Genomic DNA, 12,500 nt, shown 5'->3' with positions numbered 1-12,500 from the left:
CTCTCCTTATCGCACCTTCCCTCTACCTCTCCCTACCCCCCCTCTCTCTCCCCACCCCCCTCTATCTCTCTCTAACCCCCCCCCCCTCTACCTCTCTCTCTCTACCCCCTCCCCTCCCTCTCTACCTCTCTCTCTCTACCCCCTCCCCTCCCTCTCTACCTCTCTCTCTCTACCCCCCTCCCCTCCCTCTCTACCTCTCTCTCTCTACCCCCTCCCCTCCCTCTCTACCTCTCTCTCTCTACCCCCCTCCCCTCCCTCTCTACCTCTCTCTCTCTACCCCCTCCCCTCCCTCCCTCTCTCTCCCCACCCCCCCTCTATCTCTCCCTAACCCCCCCCCCCCTCTCTACCTCTCTCTCTCTACCCCCTCCCCTCCCTCCCTCTCTCTCCCCACCCCCCCTCTATCTCTCCCTAACCCCCCCCCCCTCTCTACCTCTCTCTCTCTACCCCCCTCCCCTCCCTCCCTCTCTCTCCCCACCCCCCCTCTATCTCTCCCTAACCCCCCCCCCCCTCTCTACCTCTCTCTCTCTACCCCCTCCCCTCCCTCCCTCTCTCTCTCTGTCTCTCACAGAGATTTTGATGCCAGCCTCTACCTGTGTGAAGAGGCCTTTGGACTGCTGCCCTGGGACACGTTTGACCGGCTGGCTGCCACTCTGTTGGCATACCCGTATCTCTGCACCCTGGCTGTGCTTCTGGGCATTCTGGCGCTGGTCGTACTGGGCAACCTTCGGTACGTAAGGCCCCGATCCCATGTCTGTTGGCAGGGAATGAATGTACACACACCAGATCTTGGTACAGTATAGATACATGCTCGAGCAGCTTGTTCTGGGTATAACGGAATTAATTGGATAGAGCCATCTGTGGCCACAGAACAAAAAAACGACATATTATTAAATATGTACATTTCTTTGAGAGGGGGTTCTGCCTCTGTTCATTTGTTGCCCTCTCATGTTGGAAGTCTGTCACTCGCTGAAGCGTGACTATCTGCCGTCAGCACACTGAGATGGTACACGAGTTTGCTTGTTGGTAGCCCAAACATCTACGTTATTTAACCTCCCGTGCCCACGCTGTTGTCATTTAATCCGCCACGCTCGCTCACTCTCTCTCCCTTATCGCTGTCTTCCCTCTCTCTCTCTCTCTCACACACACACACACACACACACACACACAACACATTGCGTTGGTGGGTGCTTGCTTGGTTGGTTGGCGGGAGATAGCATCCTCTCCCTCAGGCCCTGGGAATAATATCTGGGCATGTCACGTGTGTGTGTGTGTGTGTGTGTGTGCGTGTGCGTGTGCGTGTGCGTGCGCGTGTGTGTGTGTGTGTGTGTGTGTGTGTGTGTGGAAAACAGCCCCTTTAGTTTGACTGGTGTGTGTGTGTGTGTGTGTGTGCGCGCGTGCGCGTGCTGTGCACGTGCGTGTGTGTGTGTGTGTGTGTGTTGCTCCCCTGACACGATAGAGAGAAACCCATCGTCCTCCCCTGATGTCCTGTTCTCATTCCATTCCAGTTATCAGAATACAAAGTGGGCCTCCCCAGGCAACTGAGCCCTTACCAACCAAGCTAATCATTACAACCCTCATTTCAGATACACCAGCAGTTAACCTTTAAGAAGGAGATGAGAAAAAAAACACCAAAAAAACACAAAAAGACACAAACTCCGAATAATCTCGCTAATGTCACCACCCCCTCTCCTTTATGTTTTATGCATTGATGTTTTTCCACTTTTGTCTCAGCGATTCAGCGGGCGGCCACGGCGGCGAGCAGAAAGGAGCGTCGGAGGAGCGAGCGATCGGTATGCAGCCAGATGTCGCCTACAATCTGCTCCACACCCTCTTCTTCGGCCTCCTGGCGTTCAGTACCATGAGGTGAGCCTCCCCTAGCTCGCTCAGAGATGCTATCTGCTCAGACAGGTTTGGAATTATGCTGAATAAACCAAACTGTCTTCCACGTTCTTTATCTCTCCCTCTTTCTCTTTCTCTCTCTCTCTCTCTCGCTCGGCCTCTTAACTGATTAATCTATCCATCTATCATTCGTTGAAGTGGGACAGCCTTCTTTTTTCCTTTTCTTTTTTCCTCCACTTTCTCCTGCACTCGATTAACCGCTCTCTCCTTATCTCCTTCATTTTTAATGACACATCATTTCCAGTTCGTAGAATTTGTTTTATGAACCCATTTGTACAAGGAAGTATGCTGCTTATTGAATATTGCACAAGTACATTTCTCACAGAAAACCATTCAGAAACTCTAACTCTAACTTCTTCTTCTTCTTCTTCTTCTAGAATGAAGTATCTTTGGACTGGCCATATGTGTGCCTTCGCTGCCTATGGCGTGTGTGGCAAGGAACTGTGGTCTCTCTGCCTAAAAGTCATCCACTGTAACACTAAAGCAAAGGTAACAACCTAAAACTAAAGCACTGAGAAAGAATGGTCTCCCTTATAGTGGAAACTTTTATTAGTTCCTTCCTCTAGTCTACACTCAGGGCATTCTGGGAGATTCATCAGAGCAACGCCTCCGGGTACATTGCCCTCACGACATGCCCCCGCCCCTTTTTTGGGGAAAACAGCCCCTTTAATTTGACTGGTGGTAAATTCAAATTCGAGGTTTTTGCCAATTTAATAGGATAACATAAGTAAACAGTATTGCTTTTTAGCTTTTATTTTTCTTAACTTTCTTAACTATTTTCATTAATACATTCTTTGGAATTTAAGTAAAACGTAAATTCATGCTTTGTCGCAATCAATGTTTGTCACATTAGTAACTGTCTTTTCAGGATTTTGTTTCCGCCTGTTAGACCATTTTTACACGCATCTTACAACTTAATCTTGACAGTTAACGTGGTAGGTACCAGGTTAGTTCTGAGGCATAAGTTGCCATGGTAACTCAGCAGCGATTTCTTTCAGCCACATTCAGGGAACGGAACTCGGATTTGAAATGATCACAAATGATCAAAAGAAGCCGGGAATTCCCATTATCTGCGTTCGTGGAATACCCCCCAGTGCTCACCGCCCTGCCTAGCAAAGAACTAAAGAAATAAACATACTTCTCAGGGAGAAAAACAAAACAAAGCAATCCCAACAACACACACACCGATTAACAGTCCATCATCACCATGACATCGGGATGCAAAGTGACACGTATGTGCACTAGATGGCAGTATGGTAATAACCAACACAAGGCCAAATGTTTAGAAACAAACACAATTGTCTCAGATTGCAATGTTAACCCCGCTTATTTATTGTACCTTCTGTTCCGACGATTCTGTTCTTCCTTTTACATGTTGCAGTTAAGGCTGATCAGGTTCACTGTTCCCATTGTCATTCTGGGCGTCCTTTATTACAAGGTAAGACATTCACTCTGTTATTTCATCACAATTTGCATCAGTTTCCTGCCCGTAGCGATTGCAGTAACTGTGAAGTGATATGGGGAAACAATGATGTGTAAAATCAAGTTAAGAGCGCAGGCAGTTACCCGATGGCGTGTTAACAATTCTAGGGAGATTCTAAGTCTCCCTACTTATTTTACTGTCAACAGAGGAATTGGAAATAATTTGGATAGTTCGGTTGGATGTGTTCGGGTTTGTTTGATAGTGAATATTTCGAACTGGTGACTCTGTAGAGTCTGATTATTTAAATTGGCTGTGTGCTTATTTTGATTCCCCCTTAGTTCTGGCCCAAATTGATGGCGGAAGTAACGGATCTGAGAGAATTCTACGACCCTGACACTGTTGAGTTGATGACCTGGATTAGGTAAACCTGATTGCACACGCACACACGCACACACACGCACACACGCACACACACACACACACACACACACACACACACACACACACACACACACACAGAAGCACACACACACACACACGCATACACACACTCTGTCTCTCTCTCATTCTCCTACTCCTCTCTAATGCAAAACACACGTAGAACCAAAAGCAGATCAGATTAGGTCGTTTCCACAGATCAGGTTGCATGTGGGTTCCCTCTGACTGCATGTGTTTATGTGGCGGTATGGAGATGTGGTAGGGGGGGGGGTAGGTAGGGGGTATGTAGATGTGGTAGGGGGAGATGTGATGGGACATGAATAAGACATGGTGATCTGGAGAAGACCCAGCTGTTGGCGGTGGTTCAGCCCTACGCCCCGGCCCCTTGTGGATGGCTTCTATCAAGCCAATCACTTCGGTTGCAATCTGAGATGGAGGTGAACGTCGGCCATGCCTCCTTCCCGGGCCTCCGAGGGGGCTGAGAGGATATGACGGGCCTTAAAGAGACTTTCACTCTGTGAAATGACACAGGTTCCCTTCCCCTCCAGAGGAAATCCAATTTGCAAGGCGGATTAGTGGGTCGAGTTACCTTCACTGGAGCTGGCGCATTAAGCCTCTTGCCACACGCTAATTACATTTAAGATGAAAGAGTTAAGCGGGGATCACGTTTCATGAGACTCAGGCATGGTAAAAACTGCTCTTGTTTCATATGTAGATTATCAGCGGTTTACATTACAATCGAGGGAAAAAAAAGAGAAATATATATTTTGGTCTCATTTATCGTATTTACATGAAGTAGACACAGGGCCTTTTCTGGTTAATCTTGATGAGGAATATTCTAGCATGTACCACGCACCGTGGCCGCTCTGTTTAATAGAGTTACAGTTCATCTTGAAAATTATGGTGATGGTATTAGTTAGAGCAAGTTAGAGCGAGCCGTTAAGGGAAATACTCTGTGGAATTCTGACATTCCTTTGCATGTGTATCACTGCATTGCTGGTATCACGTTATGGATACAGCTACCGATACAGATAAGGTGTGGACTTGGTGTGTAATGTGTGGTAAAATATTTTCAGTTCGCAATTTGTAGGTTCTGTTGTGCTCCCCTATGGTATAGCCTTTCTCTGCTAAATGCACATCCAATAATAACAAGTCAATGGCAATCACAATAGTAGATAGTACAAGAGCTCTGTAATTTCTCTTTCTCTCTGGGATTTTGCAGGTTTTGATGATTGCTTCGTTGCTGTTATGCCAGATGATGTTTTGTCAGAACTTCTTGTTTTGTCATCGCCTTCTTGTCTCTCCCAGCATTGTCAAGACCCAGCCACTAGAAAAGACAGACGAACATTTTTAACATTGCCTGCCACGAGAATTCTGTTCCCCTTCCTTTTGTGATTCAGTGATTCATATTGCAGGCACATCCTTTTGATTGTTGAAAAGAGTATTTTCTTCAGAATGTTGCCTTGTTTCTGAATAATGAGGACAAGTGAATCTATTGTTTTCCTGTGGAGACATCAGGGCCCCCTGGAGCAGTAATTTCGGGTAATTTCTGTTCACCATTCGAACAAAGACTTTTATTTCCCCGCTGCTTCTGTGGTGTTATTTCATGTCAACATCCTCGTATCCACCGTTCTCACTTCGTGTTTGTTTTTTCTAATTCTCCTTCTGTCAGCTTGCCTCTTTTCTTCGGTGTAATTCCTCTAAATTAGCAGCATTTCTTCCTTATTTTTCTATTCTCTTCACCAGTCGGCGGAGCACCGACTGTCCTGGTGTGATCCGCATTCATCCCTGTCGTTGGATGTTATCAGCAGTAAGCCTATGAGCACATGTCCCCGCACGCACTGTTAGATCACATTATAATGACATTCCGCCAAGTCTCCCTTTCTCAACCAATCAAGCGATCCATCAGTCGTCCCCTCTTCCCTTCAGCCCGCTAACGCTAGTGGTGCTGGCGCCACTCATTGTTTTGGGCAGGTTGCTAGCGTACCCCACATCAGCTCTGATCCATCTTTTATCTTTTATTGGTTGGAGCCTCTCCTCCCATCAGAGAGGATAAGCAGCGTTGTGGGATCTGGGAGGATGGATGTGACATCCCCATCTCGGTTTCTGTCTCCATCTCCATCTCTCCCCCGTACCTGAGCTCCCTACAAATCAATCATACTCTCATATCCCCCTCCCCTGTCCCCCGCCCCTTTTCCTACCTACCTTCCTTTGAGTCATACTCCAGCCATTAGTATTGTCTTCCCTTCATCAACCAACCCCCCCCCCCTCCCTCCCTCCCTCGTAATTGCAGTCTAAAGGTCTCCGAGGCCCTGCAACAGTGCCTTAGCTGAGCCCGGGCAGTAACTCAGAGCGCCAGTACAATGTGGCCAGGTTCTCGGGCTACTCGCCGTGTGGCGGAGTCTCCGAACCACCTCGGTTACACCTGCACCTCTCCCAGCAGCAGTCCAGGCAGTTCACATTGCACATTCAACAGGTGTAGCTACAATGCTCTTCATTTACTGCCTGACACACTCCCTCCCGCCCTACGTAGCATAGCTAAACACACAGGCGCAGGGCATGCATAGCAATTTCACGGCTAGTCACCATTGCGTGTCCTCCCCTTCCGCAGACTATTAACGGCATTAATCAATTTTTATAATGTCACTGGGGGTACAGGCCAACACAAGATGGCATTTACATACCAGAATATAAATCTGAAATTAAATGTAAATCGGCCTCAGGTCGTGGAGGATTCCCTCTTGAATATGAAGTAATTAAACATGGACACCCACCGAGAAAGGAGGAGATGACCCGGAAGAGCGGTTCGGAGGTCGCCCACCGTCACCCCGCCACTCCGGGGGGGTCTAACCGTTAGCCTGTGAACCTCTTAACGTTCCTAGCAGCGGCGTCTTACCAATTGCCTGTCCAGAGGGAGCCTGTGGCCCCCACGGAAAAATATACCCCATCCTTTTTTTATTGCCTCGTGGATTTGAATTTCAAATCAACAGGAGGCTTTGGAGGAGCGAGGAAATAACAGCAGCGACGAGGCTCGGCTATGTTGTCTTCTAGAGTTAGTGAGTAATTAGATTTGTGTTCCTTTCTCTAATATAGATAATACAATGACTCGTCCTGGAGGGTACAGTCAATTGAACTGAAACTGCGGATAAAAAATGACTTAATTTACCCACTGTGTGTGTGTGTGTGTGTGTGTGTGTGTGTGTGTGTGTGTGTGTGTGTGTGTGCGTGCGTGCAGATCTGTGTGACTGTGGATTCTCATTTGCCTGTAGGCTCTTTTTGGATTGTCTAATTGATCAGCTTATGCCATGCTTAAGCAGCAAAGTCACAGCTGGGTTCTCGACCGAGTAAGTGAATACTCCCGCTTTAGCAAATTGTCTCCTCATTACTTCAATATTTCCAGCAGGACTGGATCGTGTGTGTTAACCTGAGGGACAAAAGTCTGTCCTGCTCCTCTCTCCTATCATAGGTATGGTCAACATCAGGCCTCTTGAGAGGGTACACACGTGACTGAAGTCTAACCGTTTGTCTTTCCTCTGAGTTGAGGGTGATCTGGCTGCATGGTCAAGATTAAACACGAATGGTTTAGATATCACTGTGTTTCCTTGACTGGAGACCACCCTTATGGGGTTTAACAGTGGGGTGCAAACATTTGGGCACCGCTGGTTTAAATGTCTGTTCCAATTCATCTCCCAAGTGATTAAAAAGCAAACCTGAACACGAAATGCTACAAAGTTAAACATGACACCTTTCTGTACATTTTAAAGCAAGGTTTCTTTTTTTTAAAGAAACTTTAACCTTTTAAACATTTACTAGGCTTTTTTCAGAATTTTTAAATGATAAAAAAAGGAAAAGGGCCCCATGCAAAAGTTTGGGAACCCTTTTGGATTATTCTTTGTTACCTTTTGAGAAGATGATTACTAAGGCCCAGACCAAGGTGATTTACTTGTTAGGGCTTCAATGAGTCAGGTGAATATAATTCCAGGGTTGAACTATATATTCTGAAGTAACTCCATGTCTTCTAAAGTATCCGACTGCAGTGGCTGTTGTGTCTGGTGTTAAAAACCATTCCTCTAAACAGTTGTCCAAGGATGCCAGAATCAAGATAGTTCACTTCCACCATCAAACTACCCATGTAGACATCAGAAAATGGAAAATAAATGGAACAATTGAAGTCAAGGCAAGTTCTGGAAGACCAAGAACATTTTCAGATAGATTGGCCCGAGATCTGGTGAGAAATGCTCAGAAGAACCCACACATCACTGCAAAAGAGCAGCAGAGACCGGCCTATTTGTGCATAGGACAAACAACAATACAGTGTACCTTAAACAACAAAGACCTACATGGCAGTGTTGCCAGAAAGAAGCCTTTCCTACGACCTCAACACAAAATTAAAGGCCCTTGCACACCAATGCGTTTTTTTACGTCCGTTCAAAAAATAAATTAGAACTCATGTTGTGTCAACCACGCTTGCACACCAATCCGTAATATTCGTCCGTCAAAAAAAAAAACGCAACAGGTTCGATTTTCTGCGTTTTTCGCGTCCGTCAAAAGCCTTTTGAGAGTTGTTATTGACCACTCCACCATGGTATAGACTGGGACACATCGTCAAATTAGAACTGCAGGACAGTTGGATTAATGTTTACAGAAGTACATGTCTCAAGTATTATCTCGGCGGTTAGTCGAGTGAAAGAAAACAACATACAGATGATAATTCACACAATATAATACCACGAAAGTGTACGGCACTAAACAATAACATTCATTTGGGCAGCATCACTAAACAATAACATTCATTTGGGCAGCATCACTAAACAATAACATTCATTTGGGCAGCATCACTAAACAATAACATTCATTAGGTGAAACTCCCCTTGCTGCCGACGAGTTCTGAGGATGGGGTGGATCCAATATTTCCTTTTCCTTTTTCTATTTTCAAGAAGTGAGAGGAGCACAAAATCATCCTCACTGCTTGAAGACTCCATGTTGCGTATTGCGAAAGGGTTAGGAGAGGAGAGGAGAGTAACGCAACGTAAAAAACGCAATGGACTTCGCAACGGACCGGTGTGCAAGGTCTCTGTGCGTAACGTTTTTTTCGGATGACGGATTTAAAAATACGCATGCGTAAACGCACGCATTGGTGTGCAAAGACCTTAAGCGTCTGAAGTATGCAAAAAAAAAAACATGAGAAACTCGAAGCCTATTGGAACAATGTGCTTTGGACTGACGAAACCAACAAATAAACATTTATCTTGCTTTAAAATGAAATGTGTCAACTTTGTACCATTTAGCGGTTAGGTTTGCTTCTTTTCACTTAGATATTGACTGTACAGGGCATTTTGATTAGTGGTGCCCACATTTTTGCTAAACAAATCCTCAACTTTGATCCAGCCTTTACAAACACAGACATTCTGAACACTGAGCTTTGTCCACTCTGGGCCCACTCACCAAAGACCTTGAGAAATCTCAGTTGCTGAAACCAAGACAAACAAGGGAAACATTTAATATTCCTCCCAGAAGATGTTAGCCATATAAATTGTCCTTCAAATTGCCTCAAGAGAAATGTCAAAATGCCATCTATTTTATTCATGTTTCAATAGGAAAAAGGTGTTTTGTAGCTGTGGTTAAAATGTGTAATATCCAATTTGCTAACACTCTTGTGAAAATGAAATGAATGCCCTGACCATGCCCTGAATATTTACAGTACAATTGAACACTTTCAGTTAAGAGCTCAGTGTGTTCCAAGTTGTGAGTTATGATAAAACAATTACTTTTGATTGAATTTACAACTTTTGATAGCTTCATAAATACTTTATAAGACCTAGTGTCAGTTTCACAGACAAGGCTTGAACCTAATCCTAGACTAAAAAGAGAGAGAGACAGACAGACATACAGGTCTAAAGAGAGAGATATGGACAGACAGATCTAAAGAGAGAGAGACAGACAGACAGACAGACAGGTCTAAAGAGAGAGAGAGAGAGAGACATACAGGTCTAAAGAGAGAGAGATGGACAGACAGATCTAAAGAGAGGGAGACAGACAGACAGACAGACAGGTCTAAAGAGAGAGAGAGAGACATACAGGTCTAAAGAGAGAGAGAGACATACAGGTCTAAAGAGAGAGAGAGAGAGAGAGAGAGAGAGAGAGAGAGAGAGAGAGAGAGAGAGAGAGAGACAGACAGACAGACAGGTCTAAAGAGAGAGAGATGGACAGACAGATCTAAAGAGAGAGAGACAGACAGACAGACAGACAGACAGGTCTAAAGAGAGAGATATGGACAGACAGATCTAAAGAGAGAGAGACAGACAGACAGACAGACAGGTCTAAAGAGAGAGAGAGAGAGACATACAGGTCTAAAGAGAGAGAGATGGACAGACAGATCTAAAGAGAGGGAGACAGACAGACAGACAGACAGGTCTAAAGAGAGAGAGAGACATACAGGTCTAAAGAGAGAGAGAGACATACAGGTCTAAAGAGAGAGAGAGAGAGAGAGAGAGAGAGAGAGAGAGAGAGAGAGACATACAGGTCTAAAGAAAGAGAGAGAGAGAGAGACAGACATACAGGTCTAAAGAAAGAGAGAGAGAGAGACATACAGGTCTAAAGAGAGAGAGAGAGACATACAGGTCTAAAGAGAGAGAGAGACAGACAGACAGACAGACAGACAGGTCTAAAGAGAGAGAGAGAGAGAGAGACATACAGGTCTAAAGAGAGAGAGAGACATACAGGTCTAAAGAGAGAGAGACAGACAGACAGACAGACAGACAGACATACAGGTCTAAAGAGAGAGAGCTAGTCCAATGATGTGTGACTAATGATGTTGCACCTCTGTGGGAGTGCCAGCAGAGGGTGAAACCAGCCCCTACTGAAGATGCAAAATGAATCATGTATAAGCAAATGCCATGCTGCATAAAGGTTTGCAAAAGGTTATGCCACATTTGTGACATGGTCTGGTGAAAGTAGGGCAATTTTTTAGTTTTTTTCCAGCTTATGAAAGTGCAGATTGTCAGCTTGCATGTACATCTTGAAAATAGTTTAAGAAGATATTCTTATTTGAATGTTGGTACCCCTCAAACCAAACACAGGAGAAACTGTCTCTGAATCAAAACACACGAAAAACAGCTGCAAGTAGCTAGCAAGGAACATGGCTATGATCACACAGTCCTTGCTTTTTCACACGTCCTAAAACATACGTTTGTTAGCCATGTGTCAGTAGCCTACAGCAGACGAGACATCATCTAATTCACAAATTATGAGTATTCATTAAGTGATCCTAAAACGGTTGTTTGTTATATCGAGTGGGCTCTTCAACACTTAGGGCCGGTGTTACAGACAAGGCTTTTTTGATTGATTGATTGAAAACTTTATTAGAAGGTTTGCAGAAGTAGGTACATGAAAGTACATATTACATTACAGGCTTAAGCCTAGTCCTGGACTAAATCACACTTTCAATGTAAAATCTCCATTGAAGATGCTTTTTAGTCCAGGATTAGGCTTAAGCCTTGTCTGTGAAACTGGCCCTTAAAGTTTCATAATATGCTTTTTGGTAATTTGCGCGACTTGAGAATGGACCTATCGCTAAGCCACGGCCCCTTTGAATACTCGGCCAAACAAACAACGCTTCACTGACAGTGACTGACTGACCGACCGTGACTGAATGACATTCAATGACTTACAATGGCGGGAGTTGGCAAATTTCAGATTTCTGATTTACCACAGCAAGTAATAGACATGTTTTTGATGTTTTAAGATGACAAGAATATTTTGTCTAGAAGCTTTTCACCATCAGATGTTAGCGAGTTGTTTGTCCGAGTTTTCTGCCTGTAGTGACTTTTGCTGTGATATGATTGGACAATTTCTATTTGGGGGCGTGGCTTAGCGATAGGTCCATTGCTGACTTGCAGACCTTTTCACCAGGCCGTGTCACATTTGGCAAAGGGCCAGATGCCAGGACCTGTTATTATCACACCTCTAATATTGTACGAATGTGCAAATTAATGGTTTACTAGGCATCTATGCAGGCTTTAGGACGGTATATGAATGCAATATCAAACCTTGAGAAGTTGCAATTTGGAACCAACAAGTTGCAATTTACCTTCCGTTAAAAACACATCCCAGTGTTTTTACACCGTGTTAACATTGTCTACCACAGTCTGAGAAGGGCTTGGAACACGCTGACAGGGAGGTTCTGCCTTGAATAATGTTCACACATGTCACTGCCGTCTTCACCAGCCTTAACACTGATCAAACCTGAAAACTCTTCCCTATTGTCTCCTAGCTCAAAGACTCCTACGAAGGCGGTGTTTGCGGGGAGTATGCAGCTGTTGGCTGGGATCAAACTGTGCACCGGGAGAGTACTGACCAACCACCCCCACTACGAGGACCAAGCCCTGAGGGAAAGGACCAGACAGGTCCTTTAATTATCCTGCCTCTTACTGTCACCCTACACAACACCTGGAGGATGTTCATATTGGTGTTGGTATTCATAGTGGTGTTCATATTGAAATTGTTGTTGGTATTCATATTGATGTTCATATTGGCAATTTTCCATCAATATTTCAATATTTGCAGAACACCTCTGCATGTCTGATGAGTTCATTCCAATGCAGTTAATCTACTCACAGTTCGTGACGTTAGAATTATAAGGTTCTATCTCCATTTTTGGTCAAAATTGATTTTGTACATAATCTGATCCATTAGGTGTTTATTAATGCCTGTGTGGTGTTATTTTAAAATGTTGAAATTT

At 44.7% G+C, this 12,500-nt stretch overlaps 1 protein-coding gene across 1 annotated transcript in view; it reads left to right on the top strand.

The window, feature by feature from the left end:
- Positions 1-12,500, top strand: part of dpy19l3 (dpy-19 like C-mannosyltransferase 3) — a gene marked incomplete at its 3' end in the record, with an annotated part of 26,825 nt that overhangs the window by 10,241 nt on the left and 4,084 nt on the right. The window contains exons 12-17 of the mRNA XM_080528119.1: positions 569-727; positions 1,732-1,863; positions 2,277-2,388; positions 3,281-3,337; positions 3,661-3,743; positions 12,033-12,165. Coding sequence (XP_080384245.1) covers positions 569-727; positions 1,732-1,863; positions 2,277-2,388; positions 3,281-3,337; positions 3,661-3,743; positions 12,033-12,165 — 676 coding nt within the window. The remainder of the gene's footprint in view (positions 1-568; positions 728-1,731; positions 1,864-2,276; positions 2,389-3,280; positions 3,338-3,660; positions 3,744-12,032; positions 12,166-12,500) is intronic.

Source organism: Nansenia antarctica (genome assembly GCF_963989245.1).
Source record: "Nansenia antarctica genome assembly, chromosome: 4".
In the NCBI taxonomy this organism is placed as follows: Eukaryota; Metazoa; Chordata; class Actinopteri; order Argentiniformes; family Microstomatidae; genus Nansenia; species Nansenia antarctica.
This window is presented reverse-complemented; position numbering and strand designations above follow the sequence as displayed.